Source organism: Sinocyclocheilus anshuiensis, unplaced genomic scaffold (assembly GCF_001515605.1).
Source record: "Sinocyclocheilus anshuiensis isolate Anshui unplaced genomic scaffold, SAMN03320099.WGS_v1.1 scaffold532, whole genome shotgun sequence".
Classification (NCBI taxonomy): Eukaryota; Metazoa; Chordata; class Actinopteri; order Cypriniformes; family Cyprinidae; genus Sinocyclocheilus; species Sinocyclocheilus anshuiensis.
Window position 1 is genome coordinate 221,777 of NW_015555819.1, and position 11,831 is coordinate 233,607.

General features: G+C 35.5%; 1 protein-coding gene across 4 annotated transcripts in view; it reads right to left on the reverse strand.

Annotated features, from left to right (window-relative positions):
* Positions 1–11,831, reverse strand: part of ces2b (carboxylesterase 2b) — a 24,719-nt gene that overhangs the window by 4,849 nt on the left and 8,039 nt on the right. Inside the window, exons 10-31 of one of the 4 annotated variants that reach the window (XM_016469548.1) lie at positions 11,243–11,390; positions 11,004–11,153; positions 10,398–10,470; positions 7,217–7,377; positions 6,950–7,139; positions 6,723–6,861; positions 6,505–6,638; positions 5,849–6,002; positions 5,621–5,725; positions 5,422–5,520; positions 5,088–5,234; positions 4,870–4,947; positions 4,144–4,291; positions 3,872–4,018; positions 3,645–3,717; positions 2,659–2,819; positions 2,352–2,541; positions 2,130–2,268; positions 1,923–2,056; positions 903–1,056; positions 700–804; positions 557–604 (exon numbers count right to left, since the gene is read on the reverse strand). In XM_016469548.1, coding sequence (XP_016325034.1) covers positions 557–604; positions 700–804; positions 903–1,056; positions 1,923–2,056; positions 2,130–2,268; positions 2,352–2,541; positions 2,659–2,819; positions 3,645–3,717; positions 3,872–4,018; positions 4,144–4,291; positions 4,870–4,947; positions 5,088–5,234; positions 5,422–5,520; positions 5,621–5,725; positions 5,849–6,002; positions 6,505–6,638; positions 6,723–6,861; positions 6,950–7,139; positions 7,217–7,377; positions 10,398–10,470; positions 11,004–11,153; positions 11,243–11,390 — 2,877 coding nt within the window. Of the gene's footprint in view, positions 1–502; positions 605–699; positions 805–902; positions 1,057–1,922; positions 2,057–2,129; positions 2,269–2,351; positions 2,542–2,658; positions 2,820–3,644; positions 3,718–3,871; positions 4,019–4,143; positions 4,292–4,869; positions 4,948–5,087; positions 5,235–5,421; positions 5,521–5,620; positions 5,726–5,848; positions 6,003–6,504; positions 6,639–6,722; positions 6,862–6,949; positions 7,140–7,216; positions 7,378–10,397; positions 10,471–11,003; positions 11,154–11,242; positions 11,391–11,831 lie in introns of all 4 variants that reach the window. The other 3 variants (XM_016469551.1, XM_016469550.1, XM_016469549.1) reach the window with 3 other exon arrangements.

Below are 11,831 nucleotides of genomic sequence, written 5' to 3' on the forward strand. Positions count from 1 at the left end.
TTACCGCCACCTATCTCTCAAATGGACCATTGACACTCCTAATTGGGATTGTAGATAGTGTCAATGGTCCATTTGAAAGATAGGTGGCGGTAATGCACTTATAAGTCTGCGATCCGCCATAAAGCAAGAAGAAGAAGACGCGTCATGCGCCGGCTGTCGAGGACGCATGTGCTCAGGACAGTTCAGACATTGCAGTGCATCAGAGGTAAAAAATTATATAAATACTGTTCAGTTTCTTGCACAGACCGATCGTTTCTTGTCTTTGCATTCAAATTTTCATTTTTGGGTGAACTATCCCTTTAAGTATATTATTTTAAAATATATCACATTTACGTTTATTAATTTAGCACATGCTTTATCTAAATGAGGAATACAACAAGCAATTTATCATAAACAGTCAAATAAACACCTGTAATACAAAGCATCACACATTGTTTATTATTTTTGTAATAAGTACTTGTGCTAAATTGTTAATGGCTTATTTTTATGAAAAATGGCACACCTGTTTAGAACATTCCAGAACTTCCTCCTCAGACCAGCGCATGATGCAGTCGACGATCTTTGATGAGCTGCTGCTGTCACAGTTGCATATTTTGGCTGCGTTCTGAAATGACCATCAAGACATGACAACTTGATTAAAAATAGTTGCACTTAATACAACTAGAAAGATGAAAATATAAGAAGAATATGAAATGGTACCTGAGCCCTCAGTAAAGGATTACCCATCACTAAACCGTCCCACAAGGCCGTCCCACTTTCTGCAATGGCACGATGAAACAGACCAGAAGCCAATGGTGAAAGAATCTTGAAGACACAATGACACCGAAATCACTTGATCACTCAAAACAAATATTTAACACTAAAGAAGGCTGAGTTACTATGCTATAAATAAAGACCCATACCAGCGTGGATACACTTATTCCTCCGGCAGACCCTCCGAAGATGGTCACTGATCCAGGATCTCCACCGAAACTGTCGATGTTCTCCTGAACCCACTGAAGAGCAGCAACCTGATCCAGAAAACCATAGTTTCCTGGTGCACGTTCATCTCCCGTGCTACAAAAAAAGGAATCTTTAATCTTAATCTGTAATTAAATACAGAAAAAAACTGACTCACAACATACAAGTAATGTACCAAAATGATTTTTTTAATGAAGCACCAAAACCAAAATGTATCAATTTAATTTAATCAAAAACCGAAAACCTTTTGGTAAATAATTCCTAACTGTTTCGTCTATGATTTCGGCCCTCCAAAACGGCGATAGCCTTGTGGACAGCGCGACAACATACAGCGCCGTTGTGCTACGGGTGTCCCGAGTTCGAATCCTGACTCAAGGACCCTTCCCGATCCCACCCTCTCTCGCTCCCACTTCACTTCCTGTCAGCTCTAATCTATCCTATTGTAATAAAGGTGAAATGCCAAAAAAATTTATCGATTTGACGATGAAAATTCAATACAGATATTACTAACCAATTTAGCTTTCTAATAACCAATTTAATTATTAATTAAAAATTTTAATTAAAATTCTTATACAGAATACCAATTGTACCTACTTGTAGTTGTTAAAAATCCACCAAATCAAGTTAAGAATCTTTTTCTTATTTATTATAATTTAGTCATTTATTTTTAAATTATTTTATAATTATTTATTTGAATAATTATTAATCATCTGGTGTAATAATAATAATAATAATAATATGTAAATTGAAGAGACTCTATGGAACTGCCATAATGAAAATATTATGTATCGTACCAAAATTATTTGAACTGAATTATGAAAATTTTTCATATTTTAAGATGCACTGCATCATTCAAGAATCAAACTTGAATCTAATTATTAGTATCAACATTAATCTTTCTGCTTCATTAAAATGGTATGATCAATGGTAACCACAGAAGTGAAATAATTTACGACACCTACCTAAAGAATCCCAGCAGACCCAATCTGTACTGAATCAGCACCACAACCACATCCTGATACGCTGACAGAACGGAGCCGTCGTACACTGAAGCTGAACCTACAGCAAGTCCTCCACCATGAATCCAAACCATCACCTAGAAAACACAAGGAAACATTCTCAAACACATTTTCTATGAGGACATTCACTTAAGTTGTTGATGAACTTACTGGTAGCTTGGCGTCTTCGCCAGGTTTGACTGGAGTGTAGATGTTGAGATACAAGCAGTCTTCTGAGACCTCGGGAATCTCCACATCCATAGCGAGAAACTCTAGCTCAACTACACTAACTTGCCTGTCCTGGATGCACCTAAAGAAATCACAGCACCATTAGATCATAGAAATGTCTAGCTAAAGATGTTTGAATTGAAATGCGGTTGTGCGACATCTCACATGAGTGGCTGTTTGGTCGCATCTCTCACTCCGTCCCATTTCTCTGCAGGCTGGGGCCGAGCCAGTCTCAGGGGGCCCACGGGGGGCTTGGCAAACGGTACACCTAGATAACTATTGACGATTGTGCCCTTGCCCTTCACAGTCAGGAAGGCACCTCTCAGAGATCCTAATTTTGTTTGCACTAGAGGTCCTGTCAAAAAGACCAATAATATACATAAAGATCCAATTTAACTTACATTTCTCAATAAAAAAAAAATAATATTAAACACTTCTTAATTTTACACCAATTCTGAAATAGGTAACTTGCCTTCCTTCCATTCTTTTATTATCTGTGGAAGTTTTTGGGTCATGAAATTAAAGTGTTTTCCCTTGAAGTTTTTGCCAGGTTTCTGTTCCAATCCAATGCCGAGATATTCAGCCTCATCTCCATATTCTGGCCACTTTGTGAGGCCTGGACCATTCGGAGACCTGCCGTCAATGACAAACAGACATTAAAACGCAAAAATTGCACTTGAAATAGTATATATGTTATAATTAGTATTAATCCCTCTTAGATCATGTAAAATATGCACTGCAAAATATCCAGACCAGTGGTATATATAAAAGTATACAGTTTAGTATACAGTATATAGTATAACGTTATTCCTTAGGCTAAAGGTCATTATTAGGATTTTTTAAGTTGTTGTTGTTGTTGTCTATGAAAATCATTTTAAAGGGACATTTTGAATTATCAGTGGCGTTATTCCTAATTTATTAGAAAATGCTGATAATTAAGGGCCAGATTTACTAAACAGGGCAAATTCAGATTTTTGGTGATTTGTGATTGGTGATTTTTACTAACAATGCACACATTAAAGAACACAGACGCAGCCAGATCATTTCCATAATGACCAGCGCAATATACTAAGAGCAGCGCAATTTACCGCCTGCTTTAAGACATGCTTTTTTTGGGAGTTAAGTAATGGTGCAAAAACCAGTAATTTGACAAGCGCAAACGTTAGTAAATCACGTTGCGTAATTCATTTTAATACTCTCTTCCCATAAATTTAGTGTCTGAAAGGGAAACTCCTACAAATGCTTATTCAAAAAGGTCAGGCACAAAAATAACTGTGTCCACACTTTTTCAGCGCTAATTCTTCACTGCACATTTTTAGTAAATCCTGACAGTACTATTTTAACACCAAAAGACAGTTTGCGCTGGTGCAAGCTGTTAGTAAATCTGGCCCTAAAATGAATGGTAAATTTTTTCCCTAACTTAGAAGGCACTGTTTTATCACTGATGTAATCACTTACCCAGTGCGAGCAAAATTTCCCCAATAAGCCATGGCAGTTTTACAAAGTTCATTCTCTTCCTCTGAGATTTTATCTGAATAATGAAGCAGAAAGAGGTTGATTGATTGCTATTACCCATTATTTCATTGCTTCGACGGTAGTTCCTGTTAAAATCCTGGCAATAGAAACTGAGACTACAGTTTAATATTTTAAACCTTCACATCATTAATAGATGAATAGTAACAAACCTTGCAGTTTTACATGTCTTCCAAAGCAGTAACCCAGAACAAAAAAAATATCATCTCCATGGTCACATCCAACAAAATTGGGTCGAATCTTTTTAAGTAGACTGGGAGGATGCTGGAATTCATACACGTATACTGGTGCACCAGCATCTATTAAGAGAAAAAATAAATAATTAATAGTAAAAATTATAATTATAATGAATAATTATAATAATTATAGTAATAATTAAACTTGCATAATTGCACAATGATGCATAAATAGAATAAACTCTCACCTCTGTGGTAATTCGATACTTTGCGAGCTGGGATGTTGAAAAAAAAGTCCCCCATTATCTCTCGAAAACCTTCTCGGATTTTGATCCTGTCACTGGATGTGCCCAGATACTCATTTAAAACAAACTCAGCAATCACCTGATTCTGAAACTAAAAGAATGAGATTTAAATTAATAGAGTATTTTTTTTATTATTTCACATTAACATTTGAAGCAACATAATACAATTTACCCTAAACAATTTATCAGAATTTTTGTACCCCAAAGCAGTATTTCAGTCATGTCCTGAAACTTCTGAGATTTTCATTGTGTAACAAGTAACTGGTAAGTTTTGGTTACTGATCCTCAGAAGTAATAGAGATACAGATACAGTGGGATATATTTGCATAACTGCAATGAAAATTTTACTCAGTGTTTCCTGATTACTAAAAAGTTACATAAAAAGAAAACAGCAGAGGTCCAAGAACAAAACCCTGGGGGACTCCACAGTTTCTTAAATAAAATAGGGGGAAATTAAACTAGATAAAATGAAAATTCGGTTAAAATTCCGAGCTCTGTGTAATATACAATAAGGCTGATAATTAAATTTTAAGTTTGTGTTTGAAATTAATAGGTGTTTGAACTGTTCTTCCATGCACTTTATATATACACCTAGTACTGCTTTGTTTGAAATCAAATTGTTTGATCTTGATAAATGATGCATAAACTATCAATTGTGTTCTGTCTTACATCAGGATTAAATAAAGGCAAAAATTGCATGATCTGCTCTCTGTCCATTCCATCTGTCCATCCTGGGGGTCCAAGAATCTACAGAAAAAATAGTTTTGGAATATATTATGTTCACTTTACTCTCATTCAAAGATTTCATTTTTCAGAAATAATCTATGACTTTAAACCTATGTTTATATTTCACAGCAAAATCATGTAAAAATAAGCTTTTCCATTACATTAGGTAGTGTATAGCCACCATCGTCATCAGTAACTCCATTGATCAGAGGCACTTTGTTAAACTCGTGGAATTTAAGAAGCTCCTCTACAGGTTTTGGAAGGAACTGGCCATCGATGGTCACTCCAAAACGAAGCATTAGTTGTTCCTGAATTATGAGTCAAAAATATGCACACAAATTTAGCACATAAATTATCTGTGTTATTTATATTAATGCAATACTTCACAGCATGATCTTACAAGTGTTTTTACAAGAAGTAAAAGATGCATATAATTAATAAAACTCTATTAAATATAACATTTCATGTGTAAGGATGGATGGTTGTGATGCAAACCCTAGCAATCTTCAAGATGTCCTCTTCAGTCAGCTGCATCACACAGTCAACAATCTTCTTTGTGCTGGAAATATCACAGCCAGATGCATTTCCAACATACTACAGAAAGATGTTGATACATTTTAATTAAAAAACAATAAGAGGTGGTAATAAAATAAAAATCGTAAATTTGAAATTGTAATGCATTTGGGAAATGTACTTGGGCTGTTGGCAGAGGGTTGGGACTCATTATAGCATCCATTGCTGCCGTACCGCTCTCTGCGATGGCATAACGAAACAAGTTTGAGGATAGCGGAGAAAGAACCTAAAGATGTGGAGAAAATCTTTAAAACACACAAGTGTATCTTTATTTAAAGCCATCTGTAAAGCCAGATCAATATCATTTCCTAGTCATTACATGATTAAATCTTTGTGTTTGAATCCTTACATGTAAAGACACACTGACTCCTCCAGCAGACTCTCCAAAGATGGTCACAGATCCAGGATCTCCACCGAAGCTGTGGATGTTCTCCTGAACCCACTGAAGAGCTGCAACCTGATCCAGAAGACCATAGTTTCCTGGAGCATGCTCATCTCCCGTGCTAAATGCCGATTAATCATATAAGAGGCTACAATTATTCTATATGCCTAATGGTGTGGTCACATTTAGAGTTGTTCAGCAAATTTCCACGACCAAAATTCAGTCATTTTAAAAGGAATTCATGTGAGCAGAATTTCACTAAATATTTCGCCACGTAGATTTAGCAACAGATTCATGTTGGCCACAGGGATTTGCAACGTTGACCATCAGAAAGCTGCTTGGTTTATAGTGACAGAATGTTATGAAACACAAATCATCATTTGAGATGTGATGGAAATAACTATTTCAGACAAAAACACTGTTGAACAATGTCAGTGAGCAAATTAAACCACTTAGAGAGTGTGAAGTGTGACTTTATTTCCTAAAAGTCCACGAGACCAAAAATACCCATAGTTGAAGAAACAACAGAACAAGTGATAATCAGTATATTTGGTGAATAACTTAAATTTTGCTGTGTTCCTTACACAAAGCTTAAAATGTTGAGAAGCTGTAGATGTTTTTACCTGAAGAACCCGAGCAGACCAAGCCTATACTGGATCAAGACCACAACTACATCTTGATAAGCAGCCAAAACAAGTCCGTCAAAAATGGAAGCAGAGGCTGCAGAAAAACCTCCACCATGAATCCAAACCATAACCTATTGCACATCATATGTTAAAAAAACATTAACCAACATATATATTTATGCATAATAATAGAGCAAAACTAACCAAAGACTTACAGGTAACTTGCTGTTGTCTCCAGGTTTAGAAGGAGTGTAAATGTTGAGGTAAAGACAGTCCTCAGATACTTCAGGAACCTCCACATTCATAGACACATTAGCTAACAGGTCCAAAAGCAAATCCCTTGCCTGTAGACACCTGGGATAAAGGAACACAAAGTGTCATTTTTTTCCCATATGAACAGGCCTGATGATTTTTTGTTTCATTAGTTTTGCTTTATTCTCACATGAGTGGCTGTTTTGTAGCATCTCTCACTCCTTGCCAAGCCTCTGCAGGTTGTGGTGGAGCTAGTCTCAACAGACCCACGGGAGGCTTTGCAAACGGTACACCAAAATAGCTACTGATGACAGTTTCCTTGCCCTTCGCAGTCATGAATGCACCTCTTAAACTTCCTAGTTTGGTGTGAACTAGAGGTCCTGTCAGAAACAAATGTGTAACAATTCATAGTTTCATGCAGGGAATCTTAGTGAAACAATGCTGATTCTGAACTTGCCTTCCTTTCGCTCTTTTATTATCTGCGGAAGAGTTTGAGTCATGAAAGTGAAGTGTTTTCCCTTCAGGTCTTTACTAGGTTTTTGCTCCAGTCCAATGCTGAGATACTCAGCCTCAGCCCCAAATTTAGGCCACTCTGTGAGGCCCAGACCATTCGGAGACCTGCCACCAGGAAAAAGGGTTTTAAAATCTAGTTTTAAATGCATATGCCAAATTTTTAGAAATGTATTTTTTGTATTCATGTTGGTTTCATATGGTTTGGAAAACCTTCATACCATTTTCAAGAAAAAATTCAATTGAATGACTGAATGACCACATGAAAAAGTCATGTGGTGTAACTATCAAGTAAGAAGTAATCTTCCTTAAACCTATATGCATGTGAGTGATCTTAAGTTATAAATAGATAAACATATTTATATATAATGAAATATATTTTTAATAGAAATGTACTAAACATCATGTAAAACTTATAGAAATGTAAATTAATAATTCATAAATGTCAGGACGTTTTCTTAGAGTCACACCACATGACATTTTACACCCTGAAATAACTTGGTTTGGAAAACTTTCAAACCATTTTCAAGAAAACTTTCTGAATGACAAAGACCACATGAAAATGTCATGTGGTGTAACTATCAAGTAAAAAAATAATTTTCCTTTAACCTGATTACATATAAATATACAAACCCGATTCCAAAAAAAGTTGGGACACTGTACAAATTGTGAGTAAAAAAGGAATGGAATAATTTACAAATCTCATAAACTTATATTTTATTCACAATAGAATATAGATAACATATCAAATGTTGAAAGTGAGACATTTTGAAATGTCATGCCAAATATTGGCTCATTTTGGATTTCATGAGAGCTACACATTCCAAAAAAGTTGGGACAGGTAGCAATAAGAGGCCGGAAAAGTTAAATGTACATATAAGGAACAGCTGGAGGACCAATTTGCAACTTATTAGGTCAATTGGCAACATGATTGGGTATAAAAAGAGCCTCTCAGAGTGGCAGTGTCTCTCAGAAGTCAAGATGGGCAGAGGATCACCAATTCCCCCAATGCTGCGGCGAAAAATAGTGGAGCATTATCAGAAAGGAGTTTCTCAGAGAAAAATTGCAAAGAGTTTGAAGTTATCATCATCTACAGTGCATAATATCATCCAAAGATTCAGAGAATCTGGAACAATCTCTGTGCGTAAGGGTCAAGGCCGGAAAACCATACTGGATGCCCGTGATCTTCGGGCCCTTAGACGGCACTGCATCACATACAGGAATGCTACTGTAATGGAAATCACAACATGGGCTCAGGAATACTTCCAGAAAACATTGTCGGTGAACACAATCCACCGTGCCATTCGCCGTTGCCGGCTAAAACTCTATAGGTCAAAAAAGAAGCCATATCTAAACATGATCCAGAAGCGCAGGCGTTTTCTCTGGGCCAAGGCTCATTTAAAATGGACTGTGGCAAAGTGGAAAACTGTTCTGTGGTCAGACGAATCAAAATTTGAAGTTCTTTTTGGAAAACTGGGACGCCATGTCATCCGGACTAAAGAGGACAAGGACAACCCAAGTTGTTATCAGCGCTCAGTTCAGAAGCCTGCATCTCTGATGGTATGGGGTTGCATGAGTGCGTGTGGCATGGGCAGCTTACACATCTGGAAAGGCACCATCAATGCTGAAAGGTATATCCAAGTTCTAGAACAACATATGCTCCCATCCAGACGTCGTCTCTTTCAGGGAAGACCTTGCATTTTCCAACATGACAATGCCAGACCACATACTGCATCAATTACAACATCATGGCTGCGTAGAAGAAGGATCCGGGTACTGAAATGGCCAGCCTGCAGTCCAGATCTTTCACCCATAGAAAACATTTGGCGCATCATAAAGAGGAAGATGCGACAAAGAAGACCTAAGACAGTTGAGCAACTAGAAGCCTGTATTAGACAAGAATGGGACAACATTCCTATTCCTAAACTTGAGCAACTTGTCTCCTCAGTCCCCAGACGTTTGCAGACTGTTATAAAAAGAAGAGGGGATGCCACACAGTGGTAAACATGGCCTTGTCCCAACTTTTTTGAGATGTGTTGATGCCATGAAATTTAAAATCAACTTATTTTTCCCTTAAAATGATACATTTTCTCAGTTTAAACATTTGATATGTCATCTATGTTGTATTCTGAATAAAATATTGAAATTTGAAACTTCCACATCATTGCATTCTGTTTTTATTCACAATTTGTACAGTGTCCCAACTTTTTTGGAATCGGGTTTGTATATTATATATTTATGTTGAGAGTCTCACCACATGACATTTTACAACTCGAGTTAATTTTGTTTGGAAAACAAAAAAGTTTTCAATTAAATGTCTCTAAAAATGTCATGGGGTGTAACTATCAAGTAAAAAGTAATTTTCCCTAAACCAGAATACATGAGTGATCTTAAGTTTTAAATATATAATTCAGTGTTTTTAATAAAATTTGATTAAACATTATGTAAAAATTGTATCAATTATTAATTGATAAATGTCAGGATGTTTGGAGAGTCACACCACACGACTTAAAAAAATAATCAAGACAATTTTCAATTAAATGACACTAAAAATGTAATGTGGTGTAACTATCAGATAAACCTGAATGCATGTGAGTGATCCCAAGTTTGAAATATATTTTTCATAAAATGTTATTAAATATCATGAAAAAAGTATATAATAAAAATCATTAATTCATAAAAGTCATGACTTTTTCAGAGTCGCACCACATGACATTTTACACCTGAATTAGCCTGCCAAATGACCTGATATTTTAAGGGATTTTTTTGATTGTGACATACAGTCATGAGGATCTGCGGAGGTTCTCTCTATGATATCACTTCCTGTTTTGTTTTTTCCCTGCATGTTGGTCACACCACATGATTTGATTTAGCGGACAACAGTTTTTCATATTTATTATATTCCATATATTCCAAAGCTGCTTCACTGCTTATTTAATTTTCTAAGATATAGTAAATATAATATAGATAGTAATTATAGTTAATGTTTTCATTTTAAGAATTTCATCCTTTGAATTAGGTTTTTTTCCTCAACATGATATCAGGACAGTTGTATCACCTTAACATTTTTTACTTTTGACCACCCAAAAAAATATCAACTGGACAACTTTACGGTAAGTATCACTTACCCAGTGCGAGCAAAGTTTCCCCAGTAAGCCATGACAGTTCTACAGAGTTCATTCTCTTCTTCTGAGAGTTCCTCTGAATTAAAAAAGGAAGAAAGACATCAAACAGAAAACCTAAGAGAGACACTGTATTGATTGTCACTATCTATAGAATCCAGTTGTGATTTAAATGAAATCAAAGTTTGAGATCTTAAGATGCGGTCACAAGATGCAAATTCACATGACCAACATGAACCCATTGCAAAATCCGCATGGGGAAATCTTTCTTCCTTTTCTTAAATCTTACTGTTTGTTGTTGAAATCAAGTACTTTTAACAGAAATCTGCTTAATTGGAAACTTTCCATTAAGGGTGAAAAATTTCCCTATGCAGATTTTGCAACAGATTCAGGTTGGTCATGCAAATTCGCGGCGTTGATCAACAGAACGCCGCTTCATTTGAAAGTGACCGCTGTGTTAGCTGAGCTTCATACATCAATACACTATTGATAACAGCCAATGGACATTTTTGTCCACAAAATTTCACTGGAAATTCACTAATGCGACTGCACCTTTAGATTGTTTACTTCTAAAATCATTTGTTATGTTTCCTAATATTATTCGGGCCGTACCTTCCAGCTTTATACGTCCATCTGCAAAGCAAAAACCTAAAACAAATATAACTTCATCTCCATGGTCACATCCAACAAAACTAGGTCGTTTCTTTTGAAGTAGACTGGGAGGATGCTGGAATTCGTACATGTATACTGGTGCACCGGCATCTAGAAATAGACAAAATCCCCAATTACCTTTGAGTATCACTGAAAAAGCCTTTTGCAGAATAAACAGTTATATTTCAACAAACTCTCACCTCTGTGGTAATTCGCTACCTTGCGAGCTGGGATGTTGAACATAAAGTCTCCTAACATCTCTCGAAAACCATCTCGGATTTTGGTCCTGTCAGGGGATGTGCCTAGATACTCATTTAAAACAAGCTCAACAATTGACTGATCTTGAAGCTAAAGGGGAGAAAAATAGACCAGAAATATTATATTAAAATTATATTAAATTAAAATTATATTACCTTAAATTAGTAATAATACAAATCAATTTTTAAATACAAATAAAATAAATTTTAACATTTATTATGTATATATGTATACACACACATGCATGTATATATTTAAGAAAAATACGTTGTTTATATATTAAATATATTTATATATGAATATAAATATATACATGTAAATACATGTAAATATTTTCATAATATATGCTGTATGTGTGTGTATTTATTTCTACTATTAATTATTTATACTAGGATCTGCATTTTTATTGGTTTCAATAAAAATACATTTGTTATAAGAGACAATAAACACACAAGTCAACCAATCTGACAGCTGAATGTAACATTTTGTCTGTCAAAAAATAGCATGCACAATACACAGTAGTATTTATGA